This window comes from Halichoerus grypus, chromosome 10, assembly GCF_964656455.1.
Source record: "Halichoerus grypus chromosome 10, mHalGry1.hap1.1, whole genome shotgun sequence".
NCBI classification, from domain to species: Eukaryota; Metazoa; Chordata; class Mammalia; order Carnivora; family Phocidae; genus Halichoerus; species Halichoerus grypus.
In genome coordinates this window covers 18,462,915-18,485,370 of record NC_135721.1, presented here as the reverse complement: position 1 = coordinate 18,485,370, position 22,456 = coordinate 18,462,915, and the positions used below count along the sequence as shown (strand labels likewise).

Below are 22,456 nucleotides of genomic sequence, written 5' to 3'. Positions count from 1 at the left end.
CGGAAGGATTTTAACTTGTAGTTCTAAATGTAACTAGTATCAGATATTTGACCCTAATTATTATCTTATAGATCTATATATGTTTAACCATTCCCCATTCTTTGTCTTGTAGTACATCGCATTTCCTAGCCTTCAGTCTCATTCACGGACATACCATTATTGAGCTAATGTTACTGAAAGTTCAGCCCTAGTCTTGTAGTCTTCTCAAAATCTTCTGTTTTGCACCAGTTTGCTTAGGAATGAAGCTCAGAGCTTCACCCTAGCTTTCGGAGCCCTCTGCAGGCTGTGCTTCAGCCAAACCCATTCTTATTTCCTGTAAGTATTTATGAGTACCATGTCTAGTTACTGAGCTGGGTGCTTAGAATACAGAGATGACTGTGACAGCCCTTGCCTCTTGCGGTAGAGATACTCAGATGTAATGCATGTTGAATACTTACTGTGTGGCAGACATTACGCTGTGTGTTATGGTATTAGTTTGCTAGACCTTCCATAACAAAATGCTATAGACTAAAAGTGGCTTAAAGAACAGCAATTAAGGGTGCCTGGGTGGGTCAGTCATTAAGCGTCTGCCTTTGGCTCAGGTCATGGTCTCAGGGTCCTGGGATCGAGCCCCACATCGGGCTCCCTGCTCGGCGGGAAGCCTGCTTCTCCCTCTCCCACCCCCCTGCTTGTGTTTCCTCTCTCGCTGTGTCTCTCTCTGTCAAATAAAATCTTAAAAAAAAAAAAAAAACAAACAGTTAATTTTCTTACAGTTCTGGAGGCTATAAGTCCAAAATGAAAGTGTCAGCAGGTTTGGTTTTTCTTGAGTCTTTGGTTTTCAGATGGCTACCTTCTTGCTATGCCCTCATGTGGTCATTTCTCTATGTGCACACACCCGTGGTGTCCTTATCCAAATTTCCTCTTCTTATAAGGACACAGATCAGATTAGGGCCTATTCATACAACCTTATTTTACCTCAATTACCTCTTTAAAGGCTGTACTTTATTTTTTTAAAGATTTATTTATTTGAGAGAGAGAGCAAGCATGAGCAGGGAAGGGACAGAGGGAGAGGGAGAGAAGTCCTCAAGCAGACTCCCCCCTTCCTCCCCACCCCCTGCCCCGGGCATGGAGCCCAATGTGGGGCTTAATCCCAGGACCCTGAGATCATGACCTGAGCCAAAATCAAGGGTCGGATGCTTAACCGACTGAGCCACCCAGGGGCCCCTGCAATGATAATAGGTTATTAAGGTATAGAGATAGCATAGAGGTGGCAGTTAGGACTTTTGTCTTGAAGCAACCACAGATGATTATAATGCAGTTTTTTTTTCTTACTTGATTATTTTTATATTGAAGTGTAGTTGACATATAATATTTGTTTCAGGTTGTACAACATAGTGATTTAACAATTATATGCATTACTCAGTGCTCACCATGATAAATGTAGTTACTGTCTGTCACCATACAAAGTTATTACAATGTTATTGACTGTATTCCCCATGCTATACTTTTTATTCCCGTGATTTATTTATTTTATTTAATTTTAATTAATTTATTTTTTATTATTATGTTAATCACCATACATTACATCATTAGTTTTTGATGTAGTGTTCCATGATTCATTGTTTGCGTATAACACCCAGTGCTCCATGCAGTACATGCCCTCTTTAATACCCATCACCAGGCTAACCCATCCCCCCACCCCCGTCCCCTCAGTTTGTTTCTCAGAGTCCATCGTCTCTCATGGTTCGCCTCCTCCTCCAATTTCCCCCCCTTCATGCTTCCCTTCCTGCTATCATTTTTTTTTTTAACATATAATGTATTATTTATTTCAGAGGTACAGGTCTGTGATTCAACAGTCTTACACAATTCACAGTGCTCACCATAGCACATACCCTCCCCAATGTCCATCACCCAGCCACCCCATCCCTCCCACCCCCCTCCACTCCAGCAACCCTCAGTGTGTGTCCTGAGATTAAGAATTCCTCGTATCAGTGAGGTCATATGATACATGTCTTTCTCTGATTGACTTATTTCACTCAGCATAATACCCTCCAGTTCCATCCACGTCATTGCAAATGGCAAGATTTCATTCCTTTTGATGGCTGCTAATATTCCATTATGTGTGTGTGTGTGTGTGTGTGTGTAGACACACACACACACACACACTGTTTTGCACCAGTTTGCTATATATATACACACACACACACACACTCACCACATCTTCTTTTTTTTAAATTTTTTTAAAGATTTTTATTTATTTATTTGACAGAGAGAGACACAGCGAGAGAGGGAACACAAGCAAGGGGAGTGGGAGAGGGAGAAGCAGGCTTCCTGCTGAGCAGGGAGCCCGATGCGGGGCTCGATCCCAGGACTCTGGCATCATGACCTGAGCCAAAGGCAGACGCTTAACGACTGAGCCACCCAGGCGCCCCTCACCACATCTTCTTTATCCATTCATCTGTCGATGGACATCTTGGCTCTTTCCACAGTTTGGCTATTGTGGACATTGCTGCTATAAACATCGGGGTGCACGTACCCCTTCGCCCTACATTTGTATCTTTGGGGTAAATACCCAGTAGTGCAATTGCTGGATCGTATGGTAGCTCTATTTTCAACTTCTTGAGGAACCTCCATACTGTTTTCCAATAATGCAGTTTTATAAGGTCTCTGTTATAAATATGTACACAGTGTGAGTAGAGCACAGAGGAGAAGACACTATCTAGAAATGAATAAGAGTAGGAAGGGCATTCCTTCCAGGCTGAGAGAAGTAGTGTACAAAATTATAAAAAGAAAGTGAATGTGGCTGGAGAATAGAGTGGAAGAGTGGTGGGAAATGAGTCTACTCCCCTAATCACCAAGTCTCCATTTACTGAGCATCCATGTATGACATATTCTGTTACGGATAAATTGTGGTAAGTGCTGGAAATGTACAGCTCTGGCCTGGAAGATGCCTAAAGCCTATGTAGTAGAGAGTCCTGCAGATAAATAAATGTCTTAGGAAGTTCCCTATCTTCTTTTGATCCTGTGTAAGGACTTCAGAGTTACTTTTCTACACTTAGAAAAACTAGGGAGCCATTAGATGGTTTTGAGACAGAAAGTGATACAATTTGATTTGCATTTAAGAGTATAGTATTGCAGGCAGGATCAGTTTTGGGGTAGAGGTCATGGGAGTGCAGAGATGGAGGTTAGAAGACCAATTAAAATTTAGTTGCAGTGGCAGCAGAGATTGAACTAGTGGAGGGCTTGAACATAGAGGGCTTAGTGAAGGATCTATTAGATGTGACTGACAGAAATCTAGACTGACTCCTCAGTTTGTGGTCTGAGTGGTTAAGGAATATGAGAAAGAAATCAGTGGAGGAACAGGTTTATGTGCAGTATGCTGTATTTAATTTTGGACGTGTTAGTATGAGTTAACTTTTGGTTCACCCAGATAAAAGATACTACAGAGTAGTAGTTGTACATATGGTTCTGGAGATGGGGAGACATTTGGGCAAGAAACATGGTTGGAGGGGCGCCTGGGTGGCTCAGTCGTTAAGCGTCTGCCTTCGGCTCAGGTCATGATTCCAGGGTCCTGGGATCAAGCCCCGCATCGGGCTCCCTGCTCCGCAGGAAGCCTGCTTCTCCCTCTCCCACTCCCCCTGCTTGTGTTCCCTCTCTCGCTGTGTCTCTCTCTCTGTCAAATAAATAAATAAAATCTTTAAAAAAAAAAAAGAAACATGGTTGGAGTTATCGGTGTGTAGAAAAGAGAGAGAAGAGAGAGAAGCCTAGGAGGAATCCTCCCCTAGGAAATTTAGGTCCCTGTTCTCAATTTAGGTCCAGTCTTACTGTTGGAACTTAGGGTACCTTTGTTAAATGTATTGCCCCTCCTGGGATTGTGTACATTTTTTTCTTTGTAAACCAGTTTTATTGAGGTATAAGTTACATAGAGTACATTGTTTTTAAAACTACCTATATCTTTTAAAATCTACTTACCCTTCAAGGAATATTAAATGCTACATTCATGAAAGTTTTTTTTTTTTTTTTGGATGTCCTTACAGTTATAAGTAATCCCTTCATCTTGGAATCATAGCACTATGTAACTTTTCTGAGACACTTTTTACCTACCTCTCCACCCCCCGCCCCCTTGCCCTGAAGTAGTTACTTGTTTACATATCCTTATCTCTTGTTTTCGACTCTAAGCTGATTGGGAGCAGGATCTGTACAGGTATCTGTATGGAGCATGTTCTTAATAAATGTGGCTAGTGAGTAAATTTCATCAATTGTTCTCTTGTTAGGTACTAACTGAAGGAGTTTCAGATTAGATAGAAATTATAAAATGGAGACATGATAACATAATGCAGATATGAGCCAGTAAATACATGAAATTTCTTTTTTATGAAATAATTTAAGATGAAAAATCATCCCATAAAAAATTAGTTTTTCTTAAAATGTTTATCTTTTTTAATAATTTTATTGAAAAAAACCCAGCTAATACACTTCTGTTTGCCATAATACAAAAGATACACTGATACTCTGATAATAGTTACTACTTTCATAGAAGTAGTGATTCTTTTTTAAAATTTTATTTTATTTAAATTCAATTAATTAACATATGGTATATTATTAGTTTCAGAGGTAGAGTTTAGTGATTCATCAGTTGCATGTAACACCCAGTGCTCATTATATCAAGTGCCTTCATTAATGCTGATCACACAGTTACCCCATCCCCCTGCCCACCTCCCCTTTAACAACCTCAGTTTGTTTCCTATAGTTAAGAGTTTCTTATGGTTTGTCTCCTTCTCTGATTTAATCTTATTTTATTTTTCCCTCCCTTCCCCCACGCTCCTCTGTTTTGTCTCTTAAAGTTCACATATGAGTGAAGTAATATGATAATTGTCTTTCTTTGATTGACTTACTTTGCTTAGCATAATACCCTCTAGTTCCATCCATAGTGGAATGTTAAGATTTCTTTTCTTTTCTTTTTCTTTCTTTTCTTTTTGGTGGCTGAGTAATATTCTACCATTCATATATATGTATAATATATATATCTATATATCTATATATATATCACATCTTCTTTATCCATTCATCTGTTGATGGACATCTGGGCTTTTTCCGAAGTTTGGCTATTGTGGACATTGCTACTATAAGCATTGGGGTGTACCCCTTCAAATCACTGTTTGTATCCTTTGGATAAATACCTAGTAGTGCAGTTGCTGGGTTGTAGAGTAGTTCTATTTTTAACTTTTTGAGGAACCTCCATACTGTTTTCCAGAGTGGCTGCACCAGCTTGCCATTCCCACCAACAGTGTAAGAGGGTTTCCTTTCTCCGCATCCTTGCCAACATCTGTTGTTTCCTGACTTGTTAATTTTAGCCATTCTGACTGGTGTGAGGTGGTATCTCATTGTGGTGTTGATTTGTATTTCTCTGATGCCGAGTGATGTTGAGCATTTTTTCTTGTGTCTGTTGGCCCATTGTATGTCTTCATTGGAGAAATGGCTGTTCATGTCTTCTGCCCATTTCTTGACAGGATTATTTGTATTTTGGGTGTTAAGAAAAGTAGTGATGCTGTTAATTTTATAGATTCTCATCAATTTGCCCCAATAATCATTACTTTTTACTAAAGGCAAATGTAGGTGGTCATACCTTTATTTTATAGATGTTAAGGGGGTTGGGGCTCAGAGATTATGTACTTTGTGTGCAAACCCACAAATGTTATATGGCACAACTGAGTGGATTGAGTTCTGTCCTCAAAGCCAGTGTGTGTGTTTTTTTGCTGTGCTTATGTTACTTTCATATTACATGGATTTTGAGAATCTTAAGATCATAAAGTAAGACAAAGAAGTGGTAAATATGTAACTTACATTTTAAAACAAGGATTTTAAGTCTTATGTCCATGAGAGAGTCTGAACAACAACATGCAAAATTGTATACATGTGTAATTTTTCATTTTCATCACATGCTTGTAAGGATCTAAGATTACCCCCCTACCTCTCAAAAAAGATGAAGTTTGAAGACATGACATCTGTTCTAGTTTTAATGTTCTATAAGCTTATGATTCTTTGCTGTGTATAAACATAGACACAATTCTAAGCTAAGAATGATTAAAAATACTTATAATGATGGCACATGAAAAATACTCTTTTCTCATCAAATGCAGATGCTCTTCAGAATAAATTCCTTATCCTTCAGACCAATGGGAATTTTTTTTTTTTAAAGATTTTATTTATTTATTTGACAGAAAGAGCACAAGCAGGGGGAGCTGTAGGCAGAGGGAGAAGCAGGCCTCCCGCCAAGCAGGGAGCCTGATGTGGGCCTCAATCCCAGGACCCTGAGATCATGAGCTGAGCCAAGGGCAGATGATTAACCAACTGAGCCACCCAGGTGCCCACAAATGGGAAATTTTTATGGACTTCATTCATGCTTTCATTCATTCATTTCCCATTTAATTGGGAATGGAATATGGGCAGGAGGCATATATTTAAAAAGAAAGACCATTGAGGTATTTTAGAGTGATTATGTATCAGATACATGGCTTTATATTTAACCTCACCTCTTTCTTAGCTTTTTTCAAGCTGAGGTAGAAAGCCAGTGGCAGAAAATTGTGGTGTCACATGCACCACATATTATCACCTGAAAGTACAGCTACTTCTAAGGATGTTTATTGTAGGTTTTTATGTGTAGTAGCTAAAATTTGGAGCAACTTAAAACTTCTAACAGTAGAGCAATAATTTTGAAAAATTAAGGTACATCCTACTTTGGATATTTACACAGCGTTATGGTTTGGTTCTCAAAGGATATTTGAAAGTTATCAGGAGACTTCTGGTTTTGGCTATGGTGGAATAAAAGGAACTGAATTTCCCTCCCGCCTGAAACAATGAAAAAAAAAAACTGAACAAAATGTATGAAAAAACAGTTTTGACGACATTGGATATCAGGAAATGAAGGATAGTGTTCCCCAAAAGATGAGAACTGTAGTTGCCTGGAGAGTTTCCAGACTGTGGTACAGGAAGGAAGAGCCCAGGCAGAGCCTGGAAGTCTACCTGAATTACAGAGACAGAGCTGGGAATGTAAGGAAGTCAAAGTAGGTAGAGTTCTCAGGGCAGAAAGAAAGCTGCACAGAGAGAGCACTCTGGAGATCTGCAGAAGATCCTCCTCCAGTTTTGAGCTGAACACTGATTGGTGTATACATGTGAGGAAACTGTCTGAGACCAGAGAAAAGAAATATTCCTTGGAGCTCACAGAGGGCTAGCAATAGTGCGGCAAATAGAGCTAATGAACCAGCAAGGAGATAAAATGGGATCATAAATAGTACACATCCAAAAGAAGTAAGAAAAAAAAGAAGGGAACAAAGAACATATGGGACAAGTGAAAAATAAATAGCAGCCTTACTAATAATCACATAAATCACAGTGAAAGTAAATGGTCTATTTCGGTGTAGTCTCAGTAGCTTAACTTTGCTTTTGTTTCCCTTGCCTGAGGAGACTTATCTAGTAAAATGTTGCTAAGGCTGATGTCAGGGAAATTACTGTCTGTGTTCTAGGAATTTTATGCTTTCAGGTCTCACACTTAAGTCTTTAATGCATTTTGAGTTTATTTTTGTGTATGATATAAGAAAGGGCTCCAATTCCATTCTTGTGCATGTGGCTGTCCAGTTTTCCCAACACCATTTGTTGAAGAGACTGTCTTTTCCCCATGTATATTGTTGTGTCTTTTGTCATAGATGAATTGCCCATATAAGCGTGGGTTTATTTCTGGGCTTTCTATTATGTTCTCTTGATCTGTGTGCCTGTTTTTGAACCAGTACCATACTGTTTCGATTCTTAGAGCTTTGTAGTACATCTTGAAATTTGGAATTGTGTACCTCCAGTTTTGTTTCCTTTCTCAAAGATTGCTTTGGCTACTTGGGGTCTTTTGTGATTCCATATACATTATAGTATTATTTGTTCTAGTTTTATGAAAAATGTTGTTATTTTGATAGGAATTGCATTGAATCTGCAGATTGCTTTGAGTAGTGTGTACGTTTTAACAATATTAATTCTTCCAATCCATGAACATGTAGTATCTTTCCATCTGTTTGTATCACTTTCAGTTTCTTTCACCAGTGTTTTATATTTTCCAGAGTACAGGTCTTTCACTTCTTTGGTTAAGTTTATTCCTCTGTATTTTATTCTAGTTTATTTCTAGGTATTTTATTATTTTTGGTGTGATCAAATGTATACTTTAAATATGTACAGTTTAATTATCTCTTCTATACCATAATAGGTCTTTTGGGAAGTACAGAATGTTAAATAATAAATTCAGATTATACAGTTGTTGTGGTTTTTTGGTCATAGATTCTTGAGACCTATATTCATTTATCTCCATATCTTCATGATACCTCCTTTTGGATATTTATTTTTTAATAACACGTATCAAAATAAACATAATTTTTGACTTTTTTCTCTTTCCCTCTCTATTTATTCTCTAGTTTTTTGCATCTTTGTAAGTATTACTTCCATTTTCCCATTTTTCATGCAGGAAGCTGGAGAATTATCCTTGATAGTCTGTAATCTTCTCCTTTTCACCATCACCACCCTCACCCTCACCCCCACCCCCACCCTTGTTCAATTTACTCTCCTCTCTCACTAAAGTGGAGACCTCTCTTGTTCACTACCATGTAGCTATCACCTGGCTCAGGTCCTGGTACAGTTGCCAATATTTATTGAATGAATGTTTAGAGAACATGTGTTGGAAGGAAATATACCAGTGTTGCCTTTTGAGTGCTGCATGTTTTTGTAAGATTTCCACAATGAACTATTATGGCTTCCTAATAAGAAAAGTTATGAATAAAATGTCTGTCTATACATTTGCCTTTACTAGGGTTGAAAAAGCAGATGTTATTTTGAGACCTTGGGGTTTTAGTTCTTGATACTTTGTAAAATAAGTGACCTTGATATATTTACTTTTATTTTTTTTTTTTTAAAGATTTTATTTATTTGTTTTAGAGAGAAAGAATGTGGGGGGCAGAGGGAGAGGGACAAGCAGACTCCCTGCTGAGTGCGAGCCTGACACGGGGACGAAATTAAGAGTTGGATGTTTACCTGATTGAGCCACCCACATGCTCCTTTACTTGACTTTTAATATTTCAGAGTTGCATAGCTCTCGGGAGTACTTTTTATGTTGTGTTGTTCATGAATGAGAGCTTCTGAATTAGTGTAAAGCAGAGACTTAGTGCAAGTGTCAGGTATAGTTTACCTAGACTGGTGTGTGTATTTCTTTCTTGGATTTACCTACAATTTATATACTATCTTGCAGTCTTTAGCTTAGAGTGTCTTGCTGTATTTTTTTTGTTTCTGTTATAATTTTTTAATAGGTCACTGTTACTAGGATATATTATATTCTTCACAGTTTTGACCAGTTTTCACTTACGGAGAAAATTATGTAAGATTTTCTGATTCTCAGTATTCATCTATGGCAACTCTGGTGCTGGGCATATGGTGAATGTCCTCTGAATCTCTTAAAATTTTTATTGAAAATCATACATTTTTGTTTTTTTAAAACAGAAAATAAAGCTTTGTATCTTTGAGATAATGAGTTGTTAAATAGACTTAGTACAGTTGACCCTGAACCACACGGGTTTGAACTACCTAAGTCCACTTATACATGGATTTTTTTTTTCAATAAATGCAGTACAGTACCTTAAATATAATTTCTCTTATGATTTTCTTAACATTTTCATTTCTCAACCTGTATTGTAAGAATACAGTATATGATACATTTAACATACAAAATATGTGTTAATGGACTATTTATGTTATCTGTAAGACTTCTGGTCAGCATTAGGCTATTACTAGTAAATTTTGGGGGGCAGTCAAATACGGGTTTTTGACTGTGTGGGGAGTTGGCACCCCTAACCCCATGTGTTGTGCAAGGGTCACCTGTACTTTGAAGTTCTAAAAAATACAGTTCTCAGAGTATTATCAAGGTGACTAAGTGGCTTATTATATTTATTTTTTACTCATCATTTAAATGAGCTTGTTTCTCACCTGGAAATGCTTTTTACAATTTTATTTAAATGTTTGTGTTCTTTTCTTTCTCTTTTTAAGATGCCCTTTGTTAATGTTATTTCATTTATCTATATAGTAAAGTATACCAACTTTTTAAAAAAATACTTATTTCCAACTTTTTTAACAGATAAAATAATTAGGCACAGGGCTTGTACCCTGAAGGACACTGCACATGCCATCATTGCAGCGGAATTGGATCCAGAATTTAATAAACTCTGTGAAGAAATTAAGGAAGCAAGAATAAAAAGAGGTAAGTTATAGAAATGAATTTGCTCCTGAAGACCAAGAATCACTGAGTGTTACTAAATGACATTTCTTTAGGGTTGCTGGCATTATGAAAATAATCTACTTTGAGGCACAGACTTTATGTATTTCTGATACTAATGTGTCATGTAAATTCTCAAAGATAAATTTTAAAATTTTACTTTCTGTGAAAGTTTTAGTAAGTGCAGCAATACAAATTACAGAAAGTTCTTTTCAGTGAATTTTTTTTTTTGCAGGAGAATATCTGTTAAATATTGATTCTTAAAGGGTTTATAGGCTTTCATATCTGTAGAGGATTTACTTTTTAAAAGTTTTTAGGAATACTGTTTTTGTTTTCCCTATTGACATTTATGTGTAGTTTTATAAATATAAAATTAATAGAATTAGCAAATGTGGTTTGTTCATTCAGTGTATAAGCCTGTCCTTGAAGAACTCAGTAAGAGACAGACAGAATTGTAAAACAAATCAAGTACAGTTGAAGTATATGAGTTGGTTGAAACATGTTTAAGGCACAGAGGAGAGACCTCCTTGTAGGGATCCCAGCATTTTGCCTAGAGTTTAGGGAATGAATATAGGAGTGTTGTCTCTAGTGGAACAGAAGAAGGGAGGCAGTGACAGAGGAGGAAGAGGTATTTGTAAGCACAGCAGATAATAGCATGTGCAAAGGCACAGAGATATGAAATAACATGGTATATTTGAAGAACAACAAACTGGTATTGCTGAAGCTGTACGGAATGGTGGGAAATAGAGCTCAAGAGGCGAGCTGAGTCCAGGACATTGAAATTAAGAAGCTTTTTTTCTATTTCCTAAGGTCCTCCCTGGTCACCTAATCTAATATAGGCTCTGGTCACCATAGCATGGCATTTTGTCTTTTTTTGGGGGGGCCTCCCTTCCTTATTTGGAATGTAAGTGTTGTGAATGGCTTATTCATAGCTCTACTGCAGGCCCTAGAACTCTGTCCTATAAATATTTGAACTGATCAATGCCAATGCTAAGGAGCTTAAGACTTTATCCTGTAGGTCAGTGTTTTTCAAAGTGTGTGTGCCTAATACCCACATCAGCTTATTAGACTGAGTGAATTAGATTCTTTGAGAGTAGTAAGGCTGAGAAATCTTTACTTTAACAAACTATTCAAGTGTTTTTTTTTGTACACTAAAGTTTGAGAACCATTGCCATAGTCAGTATGAGTCATTGAAATATTTTAAGCTGTGGAACGAATTGGTAAATTGCTTTGGCAGCAGGAAATAGTAAGGTCTCAATGTGTCAGGATAGGAGGATGAGAGACCAGGCAAAAAACTGTCGGAGACAGTTTGGAAAACAGTTTGGCAGTTTCTAAAAAATTAAGCGTAACATTTACCATATGACCCGTGATGCTACTCCTGGAAACAGCCCAAGAGAAATGAAAACATATGCCCGTATAAAAGACTGTTCATAACAACTAAAAACTGGAAACAATGCAAATGTCCATCAACTGGTGAATGTGTAAGCAAAATGGTATATCATACAATGGCATATGCTCAGCCATAAAAAGGAACAAATTACTGATACATGGTACAACATAGATGAACTTCAAGAACACTATCCTGAGTGAAAGAATTCAGTCACAAAAGACCACCTGTTGTGTGATTCCGTTTATATGAAACATTCACAAAAGACAAATCTATGGAGACAAAAGGTAGATTCGTGGTGGCCTGGGTTAGTTACCTAAAATTGGGCTGCTGTGGTGATTGCATAGCTCTGTAACTTCACTAAAAATCATTTAATTGTTTGCTTAAAATGAGTGATTTTTTTGTTATGTAAGTTGTACCTCATTAAAGCTTTTGGGGGAAAATGCTGTTGGGAGTTGTGCAGAGTTTTAATTAATATGAAGTGGGAATAGATATAGAATCATTGTAAATTGGGGCAGGGTTGGAGGCCATTGTGAAGGAAAGGAAGAGTCAAAATTGGCTGCCCATATTACTGATTTAATGACTTAGTAGATGCTGATACTACCAGTAGAGATAGGGAGGGAATATCTCTGTAGAGATAGGGATGAACAGGTTTTTTGGTGGGGAAAGATAAACTAGTTAGCTTTAATTTGACCCATCTTTATGATACCCAGTTGGAGATACCAAATAGGCAGTTGGATATGTGGGTCAGAAGCTTAGGAGATGCTTGGGCTAAACATGGATTTGGGAATTATTATGTAATGGTGATAGAAGCTGAAGGCTTGAATGATACTTTATGGTAGAAGGTATAGATCAGAGTGAGAAGAAAAGGGATTCCAGAGACAACCCTGAGAAACATCAGTATTTAACGACCACATAGAAGAAACAAGTCTAGTGAAGGAAATTGAGATGGAGTGGTTACTCTTAGGAAGATCAATGTAGGAAAACCAAACTTACTGCAGTGTGGTGTGACAGGCAGCTAATACCAGACGAAAACAGTTCATGTGAATGGGGTTTAATGACCCAACAAACACTTACAAATTCTAAGATGGCAGAAATAATAACTTTTAGACAAAATATTTTCATTGTCTTACAGTCATAAGAATATGTGGCTTTGCAAATTAAACCAAGTAAACGTAAGGTTCCTTGCTGGGTTATTTTTTTATTTTTTATGATTTTATATCAGTTTCTTTCCCATCTTAAAACAAAAGATACTGTTTTCATCTGAATTACAAACTGTCCAGGTGTAATTAATGACTAAAACTTAGTTCTATATTTCAGACTTTTTTTTTTTTTACCGTGTTGGTTTATGTAGCTGGGAATATTTAAATAGGTGTTGCTTATCTTCTGCCTGCAGGCTTATCGGTAACAGCAGAACAAATAAATCCTCATGGCACTGGAGCTCGGAAGACCGAAACTAGAGTTGAAGAGGCATTTCGGCACAAACAAAGAAATCCATTGGATGTCTGGCACAACTCTGCAAATAAATGTGCATGTGAGTGTTTGAGACCATGTTATCCAGTAGTGGGAATGGCTGGGAAGTATGCAGATTTGTTAGGAGTTGGGGACACAGACCAGGTGCTGCTGTGTTCCCACAGGTTGTCTCATCTTCTCTCTGTTCAGAGGTGAAGAGCTTGTGCAGTAGGATGTGGAATCAGAAGTATACTTCTCTAACCATATTTGCTCTTTTCTATCTACATTCACTACTTGCTGCTATTCATTGAACTAGGTTTGAATATTTTTAGTTTTAAACTTTTTTTTTTTTTTTTTTTAAGATTTTATTTATTTATTTGACAGAGAGAGAATACAAGTAGGCAGAGAGGCAGGCAGAGGGAGAGGGAGAAGCAGGCTCTCTGCTGAGCAGGGAGCCCGATGTGGGACTCGATCCCAGGACCCTGGGATCATGACCTGAGCTGAAGGCAACCGCTTAACTGACTGAGCCACCCAGGTGCCCTAAACTTTGGTTTTTGGATAGAGATGTAGAGCCAACACTTTTCATCTACCCCTGCCTCCAACCCTAATTCCTTGCTGTATAATACATAGGCTGTTCTCTTTATGTGGAAAGGAGCAACTTTGACTTAAGAGAGTGGCCAATGTGGCAGTAGGACTTTGATTTTTCTGAGAGAATATCTTGTGCGCAGTTTGAAGAATCTGTACAGCCTTTTTAATCTAGTTTTGTTTAAGTGAGATGTATTTAGAAAGGGAAAATTCGTTGTTCTAGGTTTTCTTGACTTGTCCTCATTCATGCTAATTTAGAAGATTTCTGAAAGACAAATGTTAATGAACACAGCATTTTCTTAATACAGTCCATATGTTTCGCTGAAGATAGTCACCCTTGGAAGATACATGCTGTTCTGGTATAAAGGTGGTCACACTGTTGAAGCTGTCAGTAAACCTGGCCGTAATATGTTCTTTCACCAGTGGCGTTGAATTTGAATGAATTAATCAGACTCATTTTTTTTTTTTTTTAGCTCTTCTCTTTGTGATATTTGGCATATCCATATGTGAGAAAATTTGGAGGACTTAGTGGCACATTTGTTTCCATGAAATTGATTAAAGCTATTTGGTGTCGTTGTATCTTGGATCATGACCTGGATTATATAATGTAGCACTCTAATTTAAACCTTGAAATCCTGTATATTCTCTGCACCTGATACAGATATTTACTAAAACCCATTGAAAATTGCCTTTAAGCATTTTAAGTTCTTTTAAATGTTATTTTAATCTACAAATGTGAGTTTTGTTTTCTCTTACCAGTAGATGGCATATGTGACTCATCATTTGTCTGTTTCACATTAATTTACTTGAATTATAAATCTAAATATCCCTAAGAGAGAGTTGCTTTCCTAACGTCTTAGTTTTGGAAACAGGCTTCTCAGAGAGGCTATAAAAATTGACTCTAAAGATTGTGCCCCCATATTGGTTTTTCACACAAAGTGCCCCTGTAAAAGGAAGTAGTATGTGAAAGATTAGTTCCATAAATGGATACTACTACCACATGCCAGGTGCTGTAGAGATACAGCAGTGCTTAAAACAAAAATCCCCATTCTTCTGGAGCTTATATGATTAATTTCTCTTATTTTACCAAAAATCATACTCACCATTAGAAATAATTATATAAGGAAGAGAAAAATATCTCTAGTTTGACCTTCTCCCAAATGAGAACATTTTCTTTGTTCTTAGCTGGGATGAAAGTGTTAGAAATAAACTTGCTTCAGTAGGCATTCTAAGCCTTTGCTTAGTGCCTACAGATCAAATGATTGAGCTGGCTCTTGATTGAACAGAGTTTAGCTGCTTCTTGCTCTAGAGTTAGATGGCTTAGTGAGGAAAGAAGAGGGGAACCGTTTGTGCTTTGGTTGCATGGCTAGAGAATAAGCGAGGTCAGAATGTCTGGAGTGACTTGTCAGTAAAAACCTAATAGCTCCACCTTTTAGAGAAAGAGCAGGCTGAATTTTTTTTTTCACTTTTAATGTGGACTGGATTAGTTTTTCATATAGTTTTTTTTTTTTTTTAAAGATTTTATTTTTTTGACAGAGAGAGACAGCGAGAGAGGGAACACAAGCAGGGAGAGTGGGAGAGGGAGAAGCAGGCCTCCTGCTGAGCAGGGAGCCAGATGCAGGGCTCGATCCCAGGACCCTGGGATCATGACCTGAGCTGAAGGCAGACGCTTAACCGACTGAGCCACCCAGGTGGCCCTAGTTTTTCATATAGTTAATAGAGTACTTAAAAATGCCCATCACTTTAGCTTATGTACAGCTTTTAACAGTAAACTAATAACAGAAATTTCTTCTCCAATTACCCTGTAAGTGTAAATTATGAAAATAGAAATTAGTAGGGGAAAAAGGAATGGAGAGATGATTCGAATGATATGGTTTTGAAGGCAAAATATATTTTGAACCAAGTGACAAAATAATTTGAATTTGGGAAATGATTTCAGAAACCTTTAGTAGATTTATTATTAGATAAGAAAGAAAAGTAATATAACAGCATTTGTCCATTTCCTGTGAATACTTTGGTGTCTTTACAGAGAACTCAGTAAGGATTAAAGTTGAAAGGATGAAAAGTTTGTAAACACATATACGGGGAATTAAAGATTCCTGGACCCATTGTCTGGGATTACTCATAAAACTCATGATAGTTTCTGGCATCTAGAGATGAATATAGTCTTTACAACTTCTGTAGGTCTTCCTTTTTACATTACTGACAAAATACTTATTTTCAACGTTTGTTAATGTTGCTGCCTTGATAGCAGAGCGCTTAACTTTTTCCACGTTTTCTTTCTTTTCCTTCCTTCCTTCCTTTCTTTCTTTTTTTCTTTCCTTCCTTCCTTCCTCCCTCCCTCCCTTCCTTCCTTCCTTCTTTCCTTCTTCCTTCCTTCCTTTTTTAATATTTTGTTTATTTATTTGAGGGAGAGTGGAGGGAAGAGCAGAGGGAGAGGGACAAGCAGACCCCATGCTGAGCATAGAGCCCGACATGGGGCTCGATCTCAGGACCCTGAGATCATAACCTGAGCCGAAATCAAGAGTCAGACGCTTAACTGACTGAGCCACCCAGGCACCCCCCCCGCCTTTTTTTTTTTTTACATACTTTCAAGTAACAACTATGTAACCAATTGATCCTGCTTGGTGAACCATTTATAGTAGAGGAGGCTAACAGTTGTCTAACCAGATTGTCTCTATAAACTTCACAGAGTTTCTGTCCACTACCGTACTTTCTGTGGGTGATTCCTTCTTTTGGAAGGAGAGGCAGTGGATAGTTCTTTTTTTTTTTTTTAGATTTTATTTATTTGACAGAGAGACACAGTGAGAGAGGGAACACAAGCAGGGGGAGTGGGAGAGGGAGAAGCAGGCTTCCCACAGAGCAGGGAGCCCGATGCGGGGCTCGATCCCAGGACGATCCCAGGACCCTGGGATCATGACCTGAGCCGAGGGCAGATGCTTAACGACTGAGCCACCCAGGCGCTCTGTGGATAGTTCTTTGTGGGACACCTGTAACAGTTCTGTCTGATATACTGGATCATGTGTTCATTTCCTTTCATGGTTAGGAGCTTTGGGGTGATTTTGCTGGCAAAGCACTCATTTTCCTGGTGGAAATCTGGGTCTATGACCCCCAATTTTATAGGTAGCCTGGTAATGTGGTTGGTCATTCCCTAAATGTATGTATTATATGCTTGGCCCCTGGATGTTAGGAATTAGGAACAGCTGTAAAGTAGAATGTAGTATAATAGAAAAAAATTAATGCTGGGTAAACTCATGCTCAATTTTTAAAAAAATTTCATTCTTCAGAGTTTGTTTCTGACTTCATATTCATTCAACTTGTAGGTTGTGAGGATTAGTCAGCATGGATGTCAAGAGCTAAGTAGTTCTTGGGTGTTTCACTGGTATGGGTGTACTTTCTTTTGGGTCTTAATATAGTGAACATTTGTAAAACAAGTGTTGCACTCCAAGTTCTGTATACCTGTTTTCCTTCTCTCTAAAATAGTTCGAGTTCGGAGAAAATCAAGGCGGCGATCACAGTGGGGTAAAGGAATTATTAAGAAAAGGAAAGTCAATAATTTAAAAAAAGATGAAGAGGACACTAAATTTGCAGACTACGAGAACCATACAGAGGACAGGAAGTTGCTAGAGAATGGAGAGTTTGAGGTAAGCACTGACTGCCATGAAGAAAATGGCGAAGAGACTGGAGACCTCTCTATGACCAATGACGAATCATCGTGTGACATCATGGACATGGACCAGGGGCAGAGGCTTAACAGTGGAGCGGGCACGAAGGAGAACTTTGCATCTACTGAAGAGGAAAGTTCCAATGAGTCTCTGCTTGTCAACAGCAGCGGTTCTCTCAATCCAGAACAGACATCTAGGAAAGAGCCTTTCCTTAAAGGAAGCTGTCTAAATGGTGAGGCCTCCACTGACAGTTTTGAAGGAATACCAGTTCTGGAGTGTCAGAATGGCAAAGCTGAAGTAGTTTCTTTCTGTGGTAGTGGAGACAAATGTAGTTCTGAACAAAAGATTGTCCCGGAGGACCAGTCAAAAGAAAAACCAGAAACTTCAAATGAACATCATGGAGATGATCCTGAGAAACTAGAGGCCCTGGAGTGTAGCAGTAATGAGAAGTTAGAACCCAGCCCCGAAGTGGAGGTTAAAGATGCAGAACTGGATAAAGAAGGTAGAGCGAATATTTTTTTAAAAATCTGAAATTTTAAATTCCAGAGTTAACTAATGGCATATTTTGTTTGGTCCCCAGTAGCACAAGTTGATAAGCAGTTATACCCCTCTGAGAATCTGTTAAAGTTTTCATCTTTTTCCCTAGGAAAGTGTACATACACATGCCTAGTAAATTTTTGGTGGAAGTTTTGGAGGGTTATGGTCTAGAATGCATTACTTTCCTGGCTGCTTACTCTTTTGCCTCCCACCTGATTATTATCCCTATCCTAAAGGATTTATGGTTAAAGGTTGAGTAAACCCACAGGTGTTAAGAAGATGGAATTTTCTAGTAAGAATGATTGGGGTGGGGTAGGCTGGGCTGAGAAGACTTGGATACTAGAGCAGTGTGGTATCCTACGCTTATGTACACTCACGTTAAATTCAGTTTAACAATGGAATGGTTCATTATAATCCTGTTCATTATAATCATGTGACTTTGAGCTGGTAACTTATGCTCTCCAACCTTGTTTTTCTATTTTGTAAATTAAACTTCAGAGTGGTGTCACTGTGGGGATTAAATAAGTCATGTATATTAATTGCCTCTTCTCGTACCTGGCACATACTGAGCTATATTCATTCCAGGCATTCAGTGTTAGTTGAATCTAAGGGATGTTGAGTCTAACAGGCTCCATTACTTTGTAAACCAGTGGTATAGGAAGCAGTAGAACCTGTGCTGTCAGATTTACCTTGTTCTTGCAGACTCAGAGCACTCTGCTAGCTCCCACCTTCCTATGGCTGTGTGATTCTTTTAAGCAGCAGCAGAATAGGGGGCCTGAGAGTTTCTAGCCCTGCTTTGTTTATCATTCTTTAGCCCATAGTGGGATGGGGTGAGTTAGAGATCTACCCTTTGAATGTACATTTTCATGCTGAACAGGTATTCTTATAACTAAGCTATTGTGAAATTCTGTTATGTTCTCTCAATGGTGTGGAGTATATATTGCTTTAGCCTCGGATTCAGGCTATGTGGGAAAGTTTTTTGCTGCCAGTTTTTGAGCCCTCTAGCAGAATTAGAAAGTAGGAAGATATTATTCAGTCTTAGAATTCTCTTAATGGATAAAGAGAGATGTGTGTGTACTGGTCTTTTTTAAAAAGATTCTATTTATTTGACAAAGAGAGAGAGAACGCACAAGCAGGGGGAACGGGAGAGGGAGAAGCAGGCTCCCCACTGAACAGGGAACCTGATGCCAGATGCTGGGGCTTGATCCCAGAACCCTGGGATCATGACCTGAGCCGAAGGCAGATGCTTAACGGACTGAGCCACCTAGGTGCCCCATGTTCTTAAATGCTATTTGTTGAGAATTTTTCTTTCTCCTCAATATTTAATAATAGAAGGTAGTTTTAAGGGCAGTATTTATTCTGGTACTTATTTATATTTATAATACAGACAGAATTTTAAAAATGTGTTAAAGCTAGGGTTAAGTAATGACTGGGACAGAGTGGGGAGAAAGGAAGAGATCTTCCTGATAAGGCGCTTTGGATATGAGGTGAGTAATGTTCTTTTACTATGAGATTTTAGTATGCTTGCAGAAAAGGTTTAAATTAATATTATGTTCAATTGGTTATCTAAAAACTTTAAAGATACTTGTTGTATAAAAGCTTTATCTGAAGTTTTCACTTGTAACTGTCAGGGCAGTGTTACCTACCTAGTTCAAGTTCTCAGGCTCCTGGATGTCCGTGGATTTGGTAATGAGCATCCGTAAGGTCTCAACAAAACTCTTAGCATATATTAATTGAACTATAAATAAAGGCTTTCACTCTAGAGGCTATCTGAAATATAAAATTTCTCTGCTACATGGAGGTATATGTTTCCCAAAGCAATATTTTGGTTCTTTTACTATTTATCTGTATAGCAAGCATTGATTGGAGGAAATTGTTTAAAGACATGGGAATAGGAGAACTAATGCAGGAGGGAGGAGGAAGGTTCTCCTTAGTGTTTGTGACATGGGACAGGTCCTCTATAAAGTTCTGAAACAGGGGTGCCTAGGTGGCTCAGTTGATTAAGCGTCTGCCTTCAGCTCAGGTCATGATCTCAAGGTCCTGGGATTGAATCCCACATCAGGCACCCTGCGTCTTCCTCTGCCCTGCTGCTCCCCCTGCTTGTGCACGTGCTCTCTCTCTCTGACAAATAAATAAAATCTTTAAAAAAAAATAAAGTTCAAACAGTTTGAGTTTGTCTTTGTGTTCCTTCTCCCTTGGCTTCTTCTTAGAGTATGCCTACCTAGGGCATCATAGGGCTTATGGCCTCTCTGCCCTCTCTATCCCTTAGAGTGCCTGGTGCTGTCAAATTATGCTCAGCCACCTCAAAATTTCTGTTGTTTTTTTTTTCCAGTGTAGCTGGTCTCAGTATGATGTTGAGAAAAAAATAATTAGATTATAGTAATTCACTCTGAGGTAGGAAAGATCACTTAGCCCTATTACACTTTAAATGGGCTTAATATTCTTTTTTTTTTTTTTTTTAAGATTTTTTATTTATTTGACAGAGAGAGACACAGCAAGAGAGGGAACACAAGCAGGGGGAGTGGGAGAGGGAGAAGCAGGCTTCTGGCGGAGCAAGGAGCCCGATGCGGGGCTCGATCCCAGGACCCTGGGATCATGACCTGAGCCGAAGGCAGACGCTTAACGACTGAGCCACCCAGGCGCCCCTAAATGGGCTTATATTTTTAAGAAAAAAAAAATGTTAGAAACCAGATTAATTTCTAATAGAAATCTGGGCAGTGTAAAAGAGAAAAATAAATTTCAGTTAATTTTGAGGAAGATTTTTTTTTTTTACTTGCAAGGGAAATATATAGACAGGTTGGCCTCACTTGGTGTGGGTATCTGCTTTTCTAGGTTGCTTCCCCTCTTCCAATTCTGAAAGCTCTAAATCTTAAAATGATGGCTATCATAAAGTGAAGACTGTTTATAGGTTAGTGCTTAGAGGTGATGACTGCTTTTCTCTTCCTTTAAGTGGACGTGTTTATTGATGATTTTCTGGCATAACTTGGCTTTCATAGTTATGGTTTAATTTCCTTCAATTTGAGTTACTTACTTAAAAAAAATTATCATTTAAAGAATATACCCTTATTCCAAAAAGTTTTTGTGGTGGGTAGAAGAATTTATAGTTGTTTAAGCTTGATTTTTCTTAACTTTTACTTGCTGCAGTGCATTTTTTTTTTCAATTGTAGGTGCTTCTAAAGTAAAGAAATATCGTAAGTTAATTTTAGAGCAGGCAAAAACAACAAGCCTGGAACTGGTTCCAGAAGAGCCCTGTGAGCCTGTGCCACCTCTTATAGTTGATCATGAGAGATTGAAGGTAAGCTTCGCTATTCCCAGTCAGTCTTAAATGAATGGAAAGAGATATGAGTATGTTTGTAGGCAGTTGAATAAAAGTAGTTATGATAATCTCTTGCTTTAACCTAGGAATATATGTGTTTTAGGGCTTCTAGTAAAAAAAGAGTTTTGTGTGTTTTGAGGGGTTTAGAGAATGGTCTTGGTAATAAACTAAGCCTTAGAATCTTCTAAATGTGTCATTGTTATACCATAGCCGATGATGTCTATTGCTTAGCCATTTGAATATAACTGTTTCAGTGTGAAAATGAAAGCAAACTTCATTTTATTCTCTTCTAATTTTTCTTAGAAATTGCTTGATTTGTTGGTAGATAAAAGCAACAATCTGGCAGTTGATCAACTTGAGAGATTATATTCTCTTCTTAGTCAGTGCATCTATCGTCATCGTAAAGATTATGACAAATCACAACTTGTAGAGGTAAGTGCTCAGTTCATCCTTAGAATAAACAGATATGTGCTTTAACTTGTTCCAAAGAAAAAAAGAGGAAAACATTTTTTTTTAGTCTGTATCTTTCACCAAGTAACTGAAGAATGTTTTGAAGATTTAAGATTAGAAGACTCATTAAGAGTTATAGTTTGAAGAATAAATCCTTTCTGTATCATTTTATCTCAGGACAGAGGTAATCTGAGATTCTTTGTTTATCAAAACAGAACTTCATGGTTTCTGGGTTGGCAAATACCTAGAATAGCATGTCACAATTCTCTTGTCCCTTGCTTATTACTGACAGATCACTGAGCATGTCACTTGGGCATATGTGGGGATGGCCTCACAGTCCTTACCGCTGCCGCCTAGGCAGCCTCTGCTGATTAAAGGAGTGGGCCTGGGCAGTGAGACCTGTTTGCCAACCCATTAATGATTAGAAGAGAACTTAAAAGTCATCTTATTCATCAGATCTAGTCTTATGAGATGGCCACATGAAGGAGTGGTTGTTCTTTTGCTTAGACACTTTAGAGGTGAACCGTTACCTTTCTTTTTTTTAAAGATCTTATTTATTTGAGAGAGAGAGTGAGTGAGTGTGTGAGCGGGTGGAGGGGCAGAGGGAGAGGGAGAGGGGGAGGGAGAGAATCTCAAGTAGACTCCGAAGCTAGCACAGAGCCCGACAAAGGGTTTGATCTCCACAACCCTGAGATCATGACTTGAGCCGAAACCAAGAGTTGGACACTTAACGGACTGAGCCACCCAGGTGCCCTAACTGTTCCCTTTCTATTTTTTTTTTTTTTAAGATT

At 38.2% G+C, this 22,456-nt stretch overlaps 1 protein-coding gene across 3 annotated transcripts in view; it reads left to right on the top strand.

The window, feature by feature from the left end:
* The window catches only part of ATAD2B (ATPase family AAA domain containing 2B), a 157,156-nt gene that overhangs the window by 129,327 nt on the left and 5,373 nt on the right, over window positions 1–22,456 (top strand). For 2 of the 3 annotated variants that reach the window (XM_078056034.1, XM_078056033.1), the window contains exons 23-27: window positions 10,136–10,258; window positions 13,057–13,194; window positions 17,181–17,864; window positions 21,067–21,194; window positions 21,519–21,647. In XM_078056034.1, the coding sequence (XP_077912160.1) occupies window positions 10,136–10,258; window positions 13,057–13,194; window positions 17,181–17,864; window positions 21,067–21,194; window positions 21,519–21,647 (1,202 nt within the window). Of the gene's footprint in view, window positions 1–10,135; window positions 10,259–13,056; window positions 13,195–17,180; window positions 17,865–21,066; window positions 21,195–21,518; window positions 21,648–22,456 lie in introns of those variants that run through there. The other variant, XR_013441620.1, reaches the window with a different exon arrangement.